Genomic DNA, 12,155 nt, shown 5'->3' with positions numbered 1-12,155 from the left:
GTGGTTTGCAAGCCATCCAGCCAAGAGTGTAGGGAGCTTGACTGAGATGGGAGAGGAAAGTCTGCCAAAAGACCAGTGTCTTGAGGATCCTGCTGGTGTGTTATGGGTGTTGTATCTTGGCAGATGCTGAGAGGGAACCAGCAGAAGGAGCGGGCACACCAGCCTTGGGGCAGAGGACCTGGCAGAGTTGCCCTTAAGGAAAAGGCAAATAAGAGGAAGGAAAAGAGAGGACTGCATTGAGGAACAGGGGTGCAGAGACCCCAAGGAGCACAAAGCAGCAGGGAAAAGATGATATAGGGGCAAGATCTTACTCCAGGAACTGGGGACCACCATTTCTACCTACTATGATGAGTAGCTGGGGACTAATTACTTCCCTCTCTGAGGTTGGTTTTCCTCATCTGTAAGACTCAAGCTAAAAAGTCCATTTTGTCTGTCGACTCCTTTCTCCTAAAGTCGTCCTAGGGAAAAGAGAGGCTCCTTCCCATTCTTTTAAATTTTTAGAAATTTATTTAATAAATCAAAACCTTTACACTGTGCTTATCGTGTGCTAGCTACTCTGTGTGGCTTCATGTGTGCATGCATGCACATACATGTATTATGCATGTTTATATCTATGTATTTTATATACCCATTTAATCTTTACAACAACTCTAAGAGAGGTGTGTACAGAGAGCTAAGTAACCTGATCGAAGTCACACAGCAGGTTAGTAGTTTAGCCAGGACTCAGATCCTAGGCAATCCTCTTCCAGACTCCATAGTCTTTTCATAAAAGTATATTACTTTTTGTTCTTGTTATCCTTGTCTTTCCTTCTCTCTCTCTCCCTTCTCCCTACCTCTCCTGTTCTTTCCTTACCTCATTCCTTCTGTGTTGCTCTGTCTCGAAAAGAATTGAGATGACTTATAAACTTTTAGTCACAACTTATACTCAGCACACATGTACACACACATGCATGCATATTTATACACAGACATGTACATCTTAAGTTGTGAAGCCATCAGGGCAAAGTAGAAGCAGAGAAGGATGTGAACGTGGCCGACCCTGTCCTCTAGCCCAGAGTGTCTCTATGGTGAAGGCATTCCTCACTTCTTTTGTCTTTCTGTTTTCAGTTGTGTGCCAACCCAGAATGTCTCAGCAGAAGCAGAAGCAGTGTCCTCCACCCCAGCAGTGCTGCCCTCCACCCCAGCAGTGCTGCCCTCCACCGCAGCCATGCTGTCCCCCACCCCAGCAGTGCTGCCCCCCACCCCAGCAGTGCTGTCCCCCACCCCAGCAGTGCTGCCCCCCACCCCAGCAGTGCTGCCCCCTACCCCAGCAAACCAAGCAGCCATGTCAGCCTCCACCCAAGTGCAAGGAGCCCTGTGCACCCAAGGGCCAACAGAAATGTCCACCCCCTCAACAGTGCCAGAAGTCCAAGCAGAAGTAAGACCTCAACATGTGACCAGAGGCTGAGCCTTCTGGGAAGACAGAGAGCATGAAGTTCACTGTCCCTCTCTCACACAGCCATTGGTCAGCGCCACTCACCTCCAGCTTCAGACTGCAGCCACTGTTCAGGAAAAGACAGCACCAGGAAGGCTGCTTCTTCAAGCTCTACCTCTTACTGATTAGCAACTGCAATTTGCACCTCAGACAAGGATCTGATTCTCAACTATCTACTCATTCCTACTGACATGTATTTACATCACTATGTCTGCTTCTGGGAAGCTTAAGCAGCATGCTGAACACCTTTCTTACCACCCTCCCTTTCTGCTCCTGTTTTCCAAACAATTAAATGGAGTTCCTCTGGCACTCCTGTCTCGGTCTGGTTCTTCTATTGTTGGACAATTTTACATTCCTGCAGATTTTGTGTCCCACACCCACTCCAGAGGTGGGCATGTGGGTGCAGGTAGAGGAACAAGCATGGTACAGATGTCCTGGTGACCTGTGAGGGGTTTCCAGTGGTCCTGCCAGGGTAAGGAGGAGGGGAGGGTGCTTCCGAAGCATGGAGACACATCCCATACCCAAGGAAAGTGAAAACACCACTGGAACCAGGGGGAGATGATGCCCATCTGGAAAACATGGCAGAGAGAAAACATCCTTGCAGGCTGAGAAAGAGCAAGGGAATCCCCCAGTCAAGAGTTACATAGCAAGGTAGGGTTGAGATACATAAATTATATTTCAGAGAACAGACTCCAAGTTCTCTAGGTCCAAAGGAATTGAGAATAAGGCCTTAAAACCTCTCCCATCAGAAAAGAGAAGACAAAAATTTCTTAAGCTAACCAACTGTGTCACTAGGATGAGCACTGGGTGTCATATGCAACTGGTAAATTATTGAACACTGCATCTGAAACTAATGATGTACTATATGTTGACTAATTGAATTTAAACTTAAAAAAAAAGAGACAATCGATACTCAACACATGACATCCATCATCAATATGTGATCAAAATCACAGCGCCCATTATTTCTCAGCTGGGGATTTCCCCGAACTATTTCCCCCACAACCCTCCTACTTGGAATTCTTCAAATTTCTGGACGATTGTGGTAATGAGGTAATTCACAGCCACAGGTAATCCAAAGTGCTGGTTCCTATTGTTTCCACTACCCACTCCATCCCTCTCCACCAAACGCCTTTCCTACAAAATAGTCCATAGTTTAGGGCATTAGAACGTCCTTTCCTATACCTGCCTCCCCTTTCATGCTTCTGGGCTCCAGGGCTGTCCCTGAGGGTCAGCAGAAGCACCCAAAGGGAAGCAGAAAGGAAAATAATCGTGAATTAAACGTCTGGATTATCCCCAACACATTATTATAGACCCTGCAGAATGCACAGTTAGCTAAACACCAAAGTCTTGAGCATGGTTTGCCTGCATGGCTGGGCTCCTCTTCCTCCATCAGACTCCTTCTGTATCTTTTTGGTTGTCTCCCTTCCTTGTATCCATCCCCCATCCCTCTGTCCCACCCACCCCGTCAATCTCTCAGTATAGCCTTAGTACACACCTCCCCTCCTGTTTGTGCAGAAGGTGAGGGGAGCTATAAAAACAGAGAAACCAGCACAGGCTCTGGGTCTCTGGGTCCAACAATCCCTGGGAGAACACCCTCATGAAAAAAAGAATATTTAGACAGGGTGGCATACAATTAAGGGATGACTTGGGCGGTACATTAGACAAATGCCTCATACCTTAGAATTCAGAGGCAGAGAGAGTGAGAACATCTTGAAAATGAGAACGCCTTAACACTCCTGCATTCAAGGCTGTCATTCAGCACAGTCTCCAAATGTGTCCTCCTCACCCCCATACATCACATTCCCCCTTCAAGTCTCTCATTTGGACTTTTACCCCTCTTTCCTTACCCCCCCAACCACTTCGCAGTGCAAGATGAGATTGAATTTTGCCTCCCTGGGCTTCATTTAATTTTCTCTTTACTAATTGCCATAATTAGCACACATGCACATGTGCCTGTGTGTGGACCATCTTGCCGATTTTTCTTTTGTCCCCACCATACTGAATCTGGATTCCTGAACCACCCCTCTTCCACTGTGTGACTTGCAGCGAGTTATAGAACTTCCCTAGGCTCACTTTTCTCATCTGCATGGTGGGGGAGAAGATTAGCTGCTTCTTGGGGTGGAAGGGGGAGTTGGTCAATGAGAATGTAAATAAGCAGTGAGCAAGTGCTTGATAAGTGTTAGCTATTGCTTTTATTGCTATTCTCCCGTTCTGACTGAGCATCGAGCCTGCATTTCCACCTATCGGAAGACGTGGTCTCCAGACCTTTGGTTATACAAAGGTGTAAAAGGGGAAGGGCTAATTTCAGGGACAAAGACAGACCAATTAAATAGAGCACAGGATCAGAGTGTGTGTTTATAGGGGGACATAAGATTTAGTTCAGGGCATAAGGATCCCATTTGGTGGTTGCCCTTTACTTCCAGAATCTTCCCTGTTTTAACACTTGCCCACAATGAATCCAGCTCTTGACGCAATCCTGGCAGCTTTAGCTTACGGTGATTCTCAGCTACCATTTGGACTGTTAACCCAGTCTCTGTGAGGCAGGCTATACTCCCTGGAGGCAAGCAGGGAGGCTGACAAGCTGAAGAAGCAAGTAAGAGAGCAAAGTCCTGAGGGACACAGGTGTGCCAACTTTCATACACATTGACACCACCCTACTGAAGTAGCTATGACTATTCCCCTCATGGATAGAGGACTGAGCTTTAGAGAAGCTCCCTCCTTGCTTCCAGTAATAACAGCCTTTAGCGGTGGAGCTGAGAGGCAAACTCGGGCACTCTGGCTCTCTGGTTTCCATCCTCTGTGACCCAGCAAGTGCTCTGACTGTGCTAGCAGCTAGAGGAAGCCTAAAGCCCAGATCCTGTCTTTTCAGAACCCAGAACCCATCAATCCATTCGTGAGGCAAAGTCAGCATGTTTACAAACCTCCACACATTCACACTTGTTTGCACAATATTAGGCACTTGTGTGTGTTCACACCCTCACATAAATTGCACACAGTGGGTTGTTATTCGATGTACATTCTACAACTTTGCAATTTGGCATTGAGCATTGAGAGCAGAAGATAGAGCAGCATTCCAGAAGCACTGATGTGACAGTTATGGGCCCCTAGTCTCTCAATGGTGCAGAGGACTCTGTGGGTCATTCAGTGTGGTGACAGGAACACCAGTGGGAGGGGGAGTTGGTGTGGTGGCTATCTGCTACCTCTCACAGAAGTGGTTTTAATATTTCAACCATGCAGTTAGCAACACCTGTGTGTGCTGGAATATACCTGCTGAATATCAGCCCCGAACACACTCACTCTTGCCCACTCACTCATGCTTGCACACCCATGCACACAGTCCCACACATATACATTCATAACCCCTCACATGAGGTCACAACTGATCACACACTGACACACAATGACATGCTGTCAATCACACAGAAGTGACCACACACTGACATACACTCACAAGCACCTGAACGCACAGACACACATGCTCATGGTGGCACTCTCACTCACATGATGGCCCCAGAGCATGGAACCCATCCTCTGTTCTCATGTCCCAGCAGCTTGTCCTCTCAGCTTTCCATAGGCCCCTGCCATATTCCAGTAGGGATGTCTGACCATCACCTTGAGATCCCGGGGAGACAGGGTGATGCTAGGGCTTGGAAGTAGGTGTGTCTTCCTTAGAGAAGAATAGAGTTATATATTTCAAATAAAGAAATCCCCTGAAAGGTGGTGTGGCACAGGAAAAAGAACACCCACCCACCTTGAAGCCTGAGAGATCTGGGTTCAAATCCCTTCTTCCATTTCTCATTGAGTAACCTTGGACAACTTAACTTTTCTAAGCTGTAAATGAGAACCACTCAACCTTCCAGTCCCCAGTTAGAAATTCAAGCAGACAGGCAGTGGCGGTCTGCCCTTCTCTTCCTCCACAGATGCCCTGGGAAAGTGAAGACTTCTCTCAGCTGCCAGTGGCTGTGCCCCAGGGGATCCCCGGCTGGTGATGGATTTCTGCAGCAAGGCTCCAGATCTAGCCACCAAGAATCCTTTAGTGAGAGTCCTGCCTGTGGGTGTGGCCCAGGGCAGCCTGCTCCACCTTCTCCTACATGTTGGTACATGTGACCTTGCTGCCTGGCATTCCTGGGGGAATCACACACGTCTGGCACTGAAGACACAGCAGGTATGCCCTGTGCCTGAATCTGCTGAAACTTCCTGGGTCACTGTGGTGCCCTCTGGCCCTGTGTGTGTGTGTGTGTGTGTGTGTGTGTGTGTGTGTGTGTGTGTATGTGTGTGAGAGAAAGGCTACTGTCATCTGGAGGTCCTACCCAGTGGCAGAGACAGTCACTATTGATATCTGACCCCTGGTTCCTGGCATGTAGTCCTCTCTTCTGGAATATTTATGCTGGCTATCAGGTACCAGACTGATTCATCCCATCTTGCTCTCTGATGAAATAAAAAGTCAACCATTCTTCCTGTTCTCGGTCCTCCACCCAGCCCTTTGGCTTGAGCCTCCTCTGTCCCCTAGAGCTGATGGGACCATGAGGTTCTCCTTCAGTGGATTTTAGAAGGCACAACCGCTTCAAATAAAGAGAACTGAACAGAGAGTCATGAGACCTGAGTCATTATCTTAGCTCTGCCATTGGCCTTCTGTGTGTTACTGGGCAAGTTATTTCCTTTCCCTTCACGTCCTAACCTCCACAAGGCCACCTTGGGCTTGCTAGATTCTTTCTCAGCTTCCTTCCTGTTTTGACTCACTAGAAGGTGACTCACTCACTCCAATCTTTATTTAATCTCCCCATTATCCCCTAAGTAGTCACAGTCACGGAAATCCCCTGGAGGTAGGGACAGGGTGGGACTATCCAGGTACCAGGTCATTTTGTATGGCTTTGTCGTGGAGGGATAGAGCAAACTTAGCTAAAATCCACAGGGATATTTTAAGATCTCTTGCCTTGGGACTAACTTACCTCCCTCCAGGGAATCAATAACACACCGTCTGCTGACAGTTTTAGATTTATATGTATGTACACATATACACATATGTGTATGCACACACATATGTATATTTAAAAGGAGTAAGTTACTTCTACAAGCAAGGCACTATACTAGGATTTTAACACTTAGCCTATTAATATTAACTTATACCATAAAATATAATAATTCTTATTTGCCACTGAGGAAAATGAGACCCAAGGAGGAAACAAACTTTGCCCAAGACTACACAGCTAGTAGCTGAAGAGCTGGGATTCAAATATAGATCTGTCTTTCATGCAAACCCATCTTTTTGACTCATTCTACTTTCCCCTGATGATTGGGCTAGAAGCCCTTCCAGAGCAAACAAGGGCTGAGCTCTTCCCATCTGCATTTCATATGGTACATGGTGAAAAAAAGTCTGGATGATGTTTCATAGGGTGCTAAGCTACAACTTCTGGCCTTCATGGAACTAACTGGCCAGAAGACTTTTCCTTGCTTATAATGGCCTTCAGGAAACAAAGAGTAAATGTCAAGACACATGTACATGGAGCTAGAGCTTCTCTGTTGGGAGAGGGAGAGAGATTAACTTGTCATGTTTAAGACAAATTAAAGGGACACCTAGTCAGTTAAGCATCTGCTTTCCGTTCAGGTCATGATCTTAGGGTCCTGGGATCAAACCCTGCTTTGTCATAGGGCTCCCTGCTCAGAAGGGAGTTAGCTTGTCTCTCTCCTTCTGCCCTTCCCCCACCCCACTTGTGTCCATTTGTGCCCACTCATTCCCGCTCTTGCTTGCTATCTCGCTCTCTTTTGGGCATGCATGCTCTCTCTCTCTCTCAAATAAGTTAATTTTTAAAAAAACAAAGACTGATTAACAGTTGTCAGCCACAAGTTCAAGTCTTCACAGAATATTCTTGTTTTATTCCTTGCATGAGACTGGATCAGGGTGGTAGCTCGTACATTGGCTCCCTGCAGACAAAGTGTGTGTGTGTGTGTGTGTGTGTGTGTGTGTGTGTGTGTGTGTGTGCACGCATGCGCTTGTGTGCATATATGCATGCATACATGCTATTCTCTTTGTGGACAGACAGGAGAATGCCACCAGTCACCATAATCTTTTTTTTTTTTTTTCCAGTCACTATAATCTTAACAAAGTTTCCTCTTGGTCTCCCTTCATGTCATATTATGATGGTCTGCTGTGGGGAGAGTTGTAAAAGCAGAATCTTTCCAAAGACTCTCATTTTAATACTCCTTAGGACAGCCTGGGGTGGTTAATAGAATAGTGACTGCTTTGCTATACCAGGGGGCCACCTGTGGTTACATGGCAGGTGGCATGGAAATTGGAAAGAAATAGAGACAGGATCAGAGAGCAAGGATGGTAACCTTGCAAGGAGGTAAGCAAGGCCAGGTACACACTCAGGACACCTGCAGGTACCAACAAAGGAGCCCATGCAGCCCAGATTCAGGCTGACTATAAACTCCTCCTACTCCAAAATAAGAAAATGGGGGCTGTCTGCCCTAGGGCTGCAGGCCTGAAGAAGTTCTTTGCAGGAAGAAGAGCAGGAGCTGAGTGGTAATTAAAGCATCCTTGTGCAAAATCTCTACCACTTGAAATTAGAGACTGTCCTGTGAGGTCATCAATGGGAATAACCCCTGGACTGTATGGGCCTTCAGCCCAGCTCTTACATCTCGAGATTCACCTTCCATTTGGAGAATCTGTGCTAATTGTGGTTTCCTCTTTTACTAAAATGAAGCCAAAGCAGCCTTTAGACAGGACCATGCTAATAGCTTGATTACAACCAAAGGTGAACAGACACCAGGGTGACATGTCACCAGATTATCTAGTCAATAAAGCCAGTTCACTCATTCTCAGCATGGACCCCACTACAACAATGCCTCCCTGGCTAGCTCCTGCCCTGCTTCCATGTGGCAGAGGCCCCATAGCCTTACCAGCCAGGAGCACACTCCAGCATGTGCAAGCTTTCTGTAAGTTAGGCCTGTGCTTCACAGCATCTCCCCTGCTCATTCAGTAACAGTTGTTTGTGAGAGTAGCAATTCTTAAAAGGGAAAAGATGACGGGAGTCTATGCTCAGATATCACCTTGTTTAAAAGCTTTTGGTGAACCCCCAGGGGAGACTGAAATGTCCTATGGCTTCCCTAGTGTGCTGCACTTAGGGGCCTAGAGATAGTCACACTCTGTTGTGTCCATTATCTTCCTGTCTCACACTGCCTGTTTGTTCACCAAACACAGAGCTTGGCATTGCTAGGTCCCCCATTAACCCATGCTGTCCTGCTGTTCAAAACACTGTCTGTGTCTGCTCAGCAACTTCTCATGTTGCGGTCCACTGACTCTCTAAAAGAACTGAGGAACTGTACAGTGTGGCCTGTGTGGTCTGTGCCATGCCTGTCTGCATGCATTATGCTGGAGGGCTGAGGAGACTTGGGGAGCTTGTCGTTTGGGAAGAAGCAGCATGATACCATGCAGGGTAGTCTTAGAACCAGACTGATGGAGGCTTGGATTCTGGTCCAACCACTTACCAGTCGCATGACTTGGGACAAGTTATTTAACCTCTCTGGGTTTCAGTCTCCTCATCGACCAAACACCGATTTTGTGTTTCTCCTGCAGGGATTGGGGGCAACCATGTAGAGAGCCTTGCATTTTACGTAGTAGCTGTTCAGTAATTGGAAACCTTTGCAGGGAGAGTTTCTCTTGCTCTCCATTCAGTTTGGCTTTCCTGAACCCCACTGAGTCCTTCCCCCATCTCCCATGCACTGGCTCAAGTCATTCTGCCTTCATCAAACCCCAATTCCATGGTGAGCCAGCAAGGAAACCTTGGAAAGGCATTGACTCCAGTGGGGAGGAACTGGTCTCTCCCTCTGAGGATAACATGATCCAGCTTAATGAGACCACTGGGATGAAAAGAGTCCCAGCTGAGGTCCTTAGATTTCTTTGCCTGTAAAGTGAGGAGGAGGAATCCCTAAGGTCTCCTCTGCATCTGAGGCGTCCCTGCCTCCTGGTCTGTACCAGCCTCCCAAGGGAGGCACTCTTGAAATTGGAAACAGTTGCACTAGCAGGGCATGACCTGCAGGTGGCACTCTCCCCCAACTGCCTAGGGACTGACTTGGGATGTGCTTTGGCACAAGGTCCTGTGGTCAGAGTTGGGAAAGAGGTGGTTTATTTTGTTCCCCAACCGCAGACAGAAAGTCATTTGTAGGAAAATATCAGTTGCCCACAAGCAGATAGCACTTGTTGTATACCGTGTAAGACCATGTTATCCCTTCATTTCCCTCTTTTTCCTTCTTTTCCATCCTACCTCTGCAGTCACATTTACATCTGCACATGGGTGGACACACTCCACACACACATACACATACGCACACAGCCGAGTCACGGGGTTGGCTATCGGCTAGTATGCACTGGACTTCAGCATTTACTTTCCCTTTGGGATTAGTCAAGCAGAAGTAGGAATAGAACCTCCTTATAAGAAAGAAGTCATCTCTTGCATATCCCCGTGTATTGATCAGGGTAGGTCAAATCACGCTTCAACTGCCAATGAGCCTACAATCTCAAGGGCTCAAAACAGCAAAGTCTTACCTCTCCCTCACCTTAGATGTCCGCTGAGGGTCAGCCACAGCCCTTCTGCACATTAATTTGACTTTGGGATGCAAGCTGACAGAGCAGCCTCAATCTGGAACATGGTCAGTCCTTACAGCAGAGTGGCAAGACAGTGTACAAACTGCAGCTCCTACAGTTTACACTTTATAGGCAAAGCAAGTCCCATAGCCACATCTGCCATCGCCAATGGGCAGGGTAGGATACTTCCTGGGGGAGAGGAGCAGAGGCAGCAAAATCTTTATGAACACAGGATAGCCTAATTCACCCATGTAAAGTGATTCTTGGATTTCTACCCTTTGTAATTACTGATGCCCGTGTTGTCTTCTTTTGAGTTGTGAATATCATCCTAGAAAAGCCGACCTTTATCAGGTTCCCCTGTATGCAAAGGATGTCTAAGGCCCTGAGTCGGAGGAAGGAACCAGGATGGAGAAAAATAGATTCCTGCTCGTGATCCAGCAAGAAAGAAAGCACAGTGGAAAACAAAGCACATAGAAGGCATGTTTGACGGGTGTCAGCAAAGGGAGAGGAAAGGCACCAAGAAGGGCGAGCCCTGACATGGAAGGACTGGGCTCTGCTTCATCAGATGGAGGGTGTTGTTGCTCTTCCCAGCCACACAGTGGGAGAGCCCACATCTATGTAGACCCTGGACTGGCCACATATTGTTTGTCTGAACACAAATTCATCGTGTATCTATTACGAATGAGGTACCCTACAACTACAAAAAGGTGTTGAAGAAAAGTAGGGAATGTTCCTGCCCTCAAGGGGCTCACAGCTAACACAGGACAGAGCAGGGGATAGTCGGTCCCCAAACCTCAGAGTGGGTGCTAAGACAGGAGCTTCCTGTGCAAACACCGACACCAAGGTCAAAGTAACATAATGAGGGATGTTCAGAGAAGAAATGAACTAGTGTCTGAGATTCTAAGATTAATCAGGTGCAGATTAGGGCCAGGTACTTCAGGCAGAGGGAGTGGCTTATTGGCAGAAGAATGAGAAAACAGCACATTATTAAGAAAACCTGTAGAGGCGCCTGGGTGGCTCAGTGGGTTAAAGCCTCTGCCTTCAGCTCAGGTCATGATCCCAGGGTCCTGGGATCAAGCCCCGCATCGGGCTCTCTGCTCAGCAGGGAGCCTGCTTCCCTCTGTCTCTCTGCCTGCCTCTCTGCCTACTTGTGATCTCAGTCTGTCAAATAAATAAATAAAGCTTTAAAAAAAAAAAGAAAGAAAGAAAAGAAAAGAACCTGTAAACAGTTCATCAAGACTTATGGCTGGAAGAGTAGAGCACTTGTACAGAGAGAAAGTAAGGTGGGGTGATGGGAGGGATAAGACTAGAAGCCTTCCCCAGGGTCCAGAGTGTGAAGCCCCTTTGAAATCATGTCAACAACTGTGTACTTTCTCCTGAGACCTGTGGGAAATCACCAAAGGGTTTGGGCACAGAGTGGCTTAATTACTATGGATATGAAGTATTGTCCCACCACTTCCCTCTACTGAGGATGTGCAAGGCCAACCAAAGCTCAGGCTGGCAGCTCAGAGCTCTGTGAGCCCTGGTCCTAGCTTGGAATGTCAGACATCACCAGGCACTGTCTGAGCTGAGGTCGGCAGCCCTTGCTTGCTGCCTTCTGCAGCCATTTCCTCAAGGGCATCAACGGACAAACTGGCCCAACTTGTGGTATCTGCTAATTTGTCTGTTTGGTTTGGTTCTCTATCTCAGCCACCATCACAGAGGTCCTTTCTCTGGCCTGAGGGACAATTTGAGCCCCAGCTCCTTGCTCCCAGGGACCAAGTCTCAGGGAAAAATCAAGTTCCTCAGTGGGCAGTGCCATAAATGGAAATGTCTTTTTGCCCCAACCACCTCCTGCCAGGAAGAGAGCTACTGTTCCACCATGGTTGCCTCTCTCTGGGTTTTGCTTGAGGTTGTGTCCAGTAAGCTCAGATGACCAGGAATGTAAAGCACAGTGAACGCCTCAGTGATACAAAGCAAACAAATTAAGAGATGACTGTCCAACTCATAGGTTACACTCCTTGGGAACTCCTATCTAAAGCATGATTTTTGTTCTATACCATTAGCCTATGTCCCAAAAGGAAACCCCCTTTGTTATACTATACCAAGATTTGC

At 47.3% G+C, this 12,155-nt stretch overlaps 1 protein-coding gene across 1 annotated transcript; it reads left to right on the top strand.

Moving 5' to 3' along the window:
- Nucleotides 1–1,124: 1,124 nt before the first annotated feature.
- Nucleotides 1,125–1,421, top strand: LOC308341623 (uncharacterized protein; the record flags this gene model as incomplete). Its single annotated transcript, XM_080801651.1, has 1 exon — nucleotides 1,125–1,421. The coding sequence occupies one exon, from the start codon at nucleotides 1,125–1,127 to the stop codon at nucleotides 1,419–1,421; it is 297 nt and encodes a 98-aa protein (XP_080657777.1).
- Nucleotides 1,422–12,155: the final 10,734 nt, after the last annotated feature.

Source organism: Martes martes (genome assembly GCF_963455335.1).
Source record: "Martes martes genome assembly, chromosome: 4".
Classification (NCBI taxonomy): domain Eukaryota; kingdom Metazoa; phylum Chordata; class Mammalia; order Carnivora; family Mustelidae; genus Martes; species Martes martes.
This window is presented reverse-complemented; position numbering and strand designations above follow the sequence as displayed.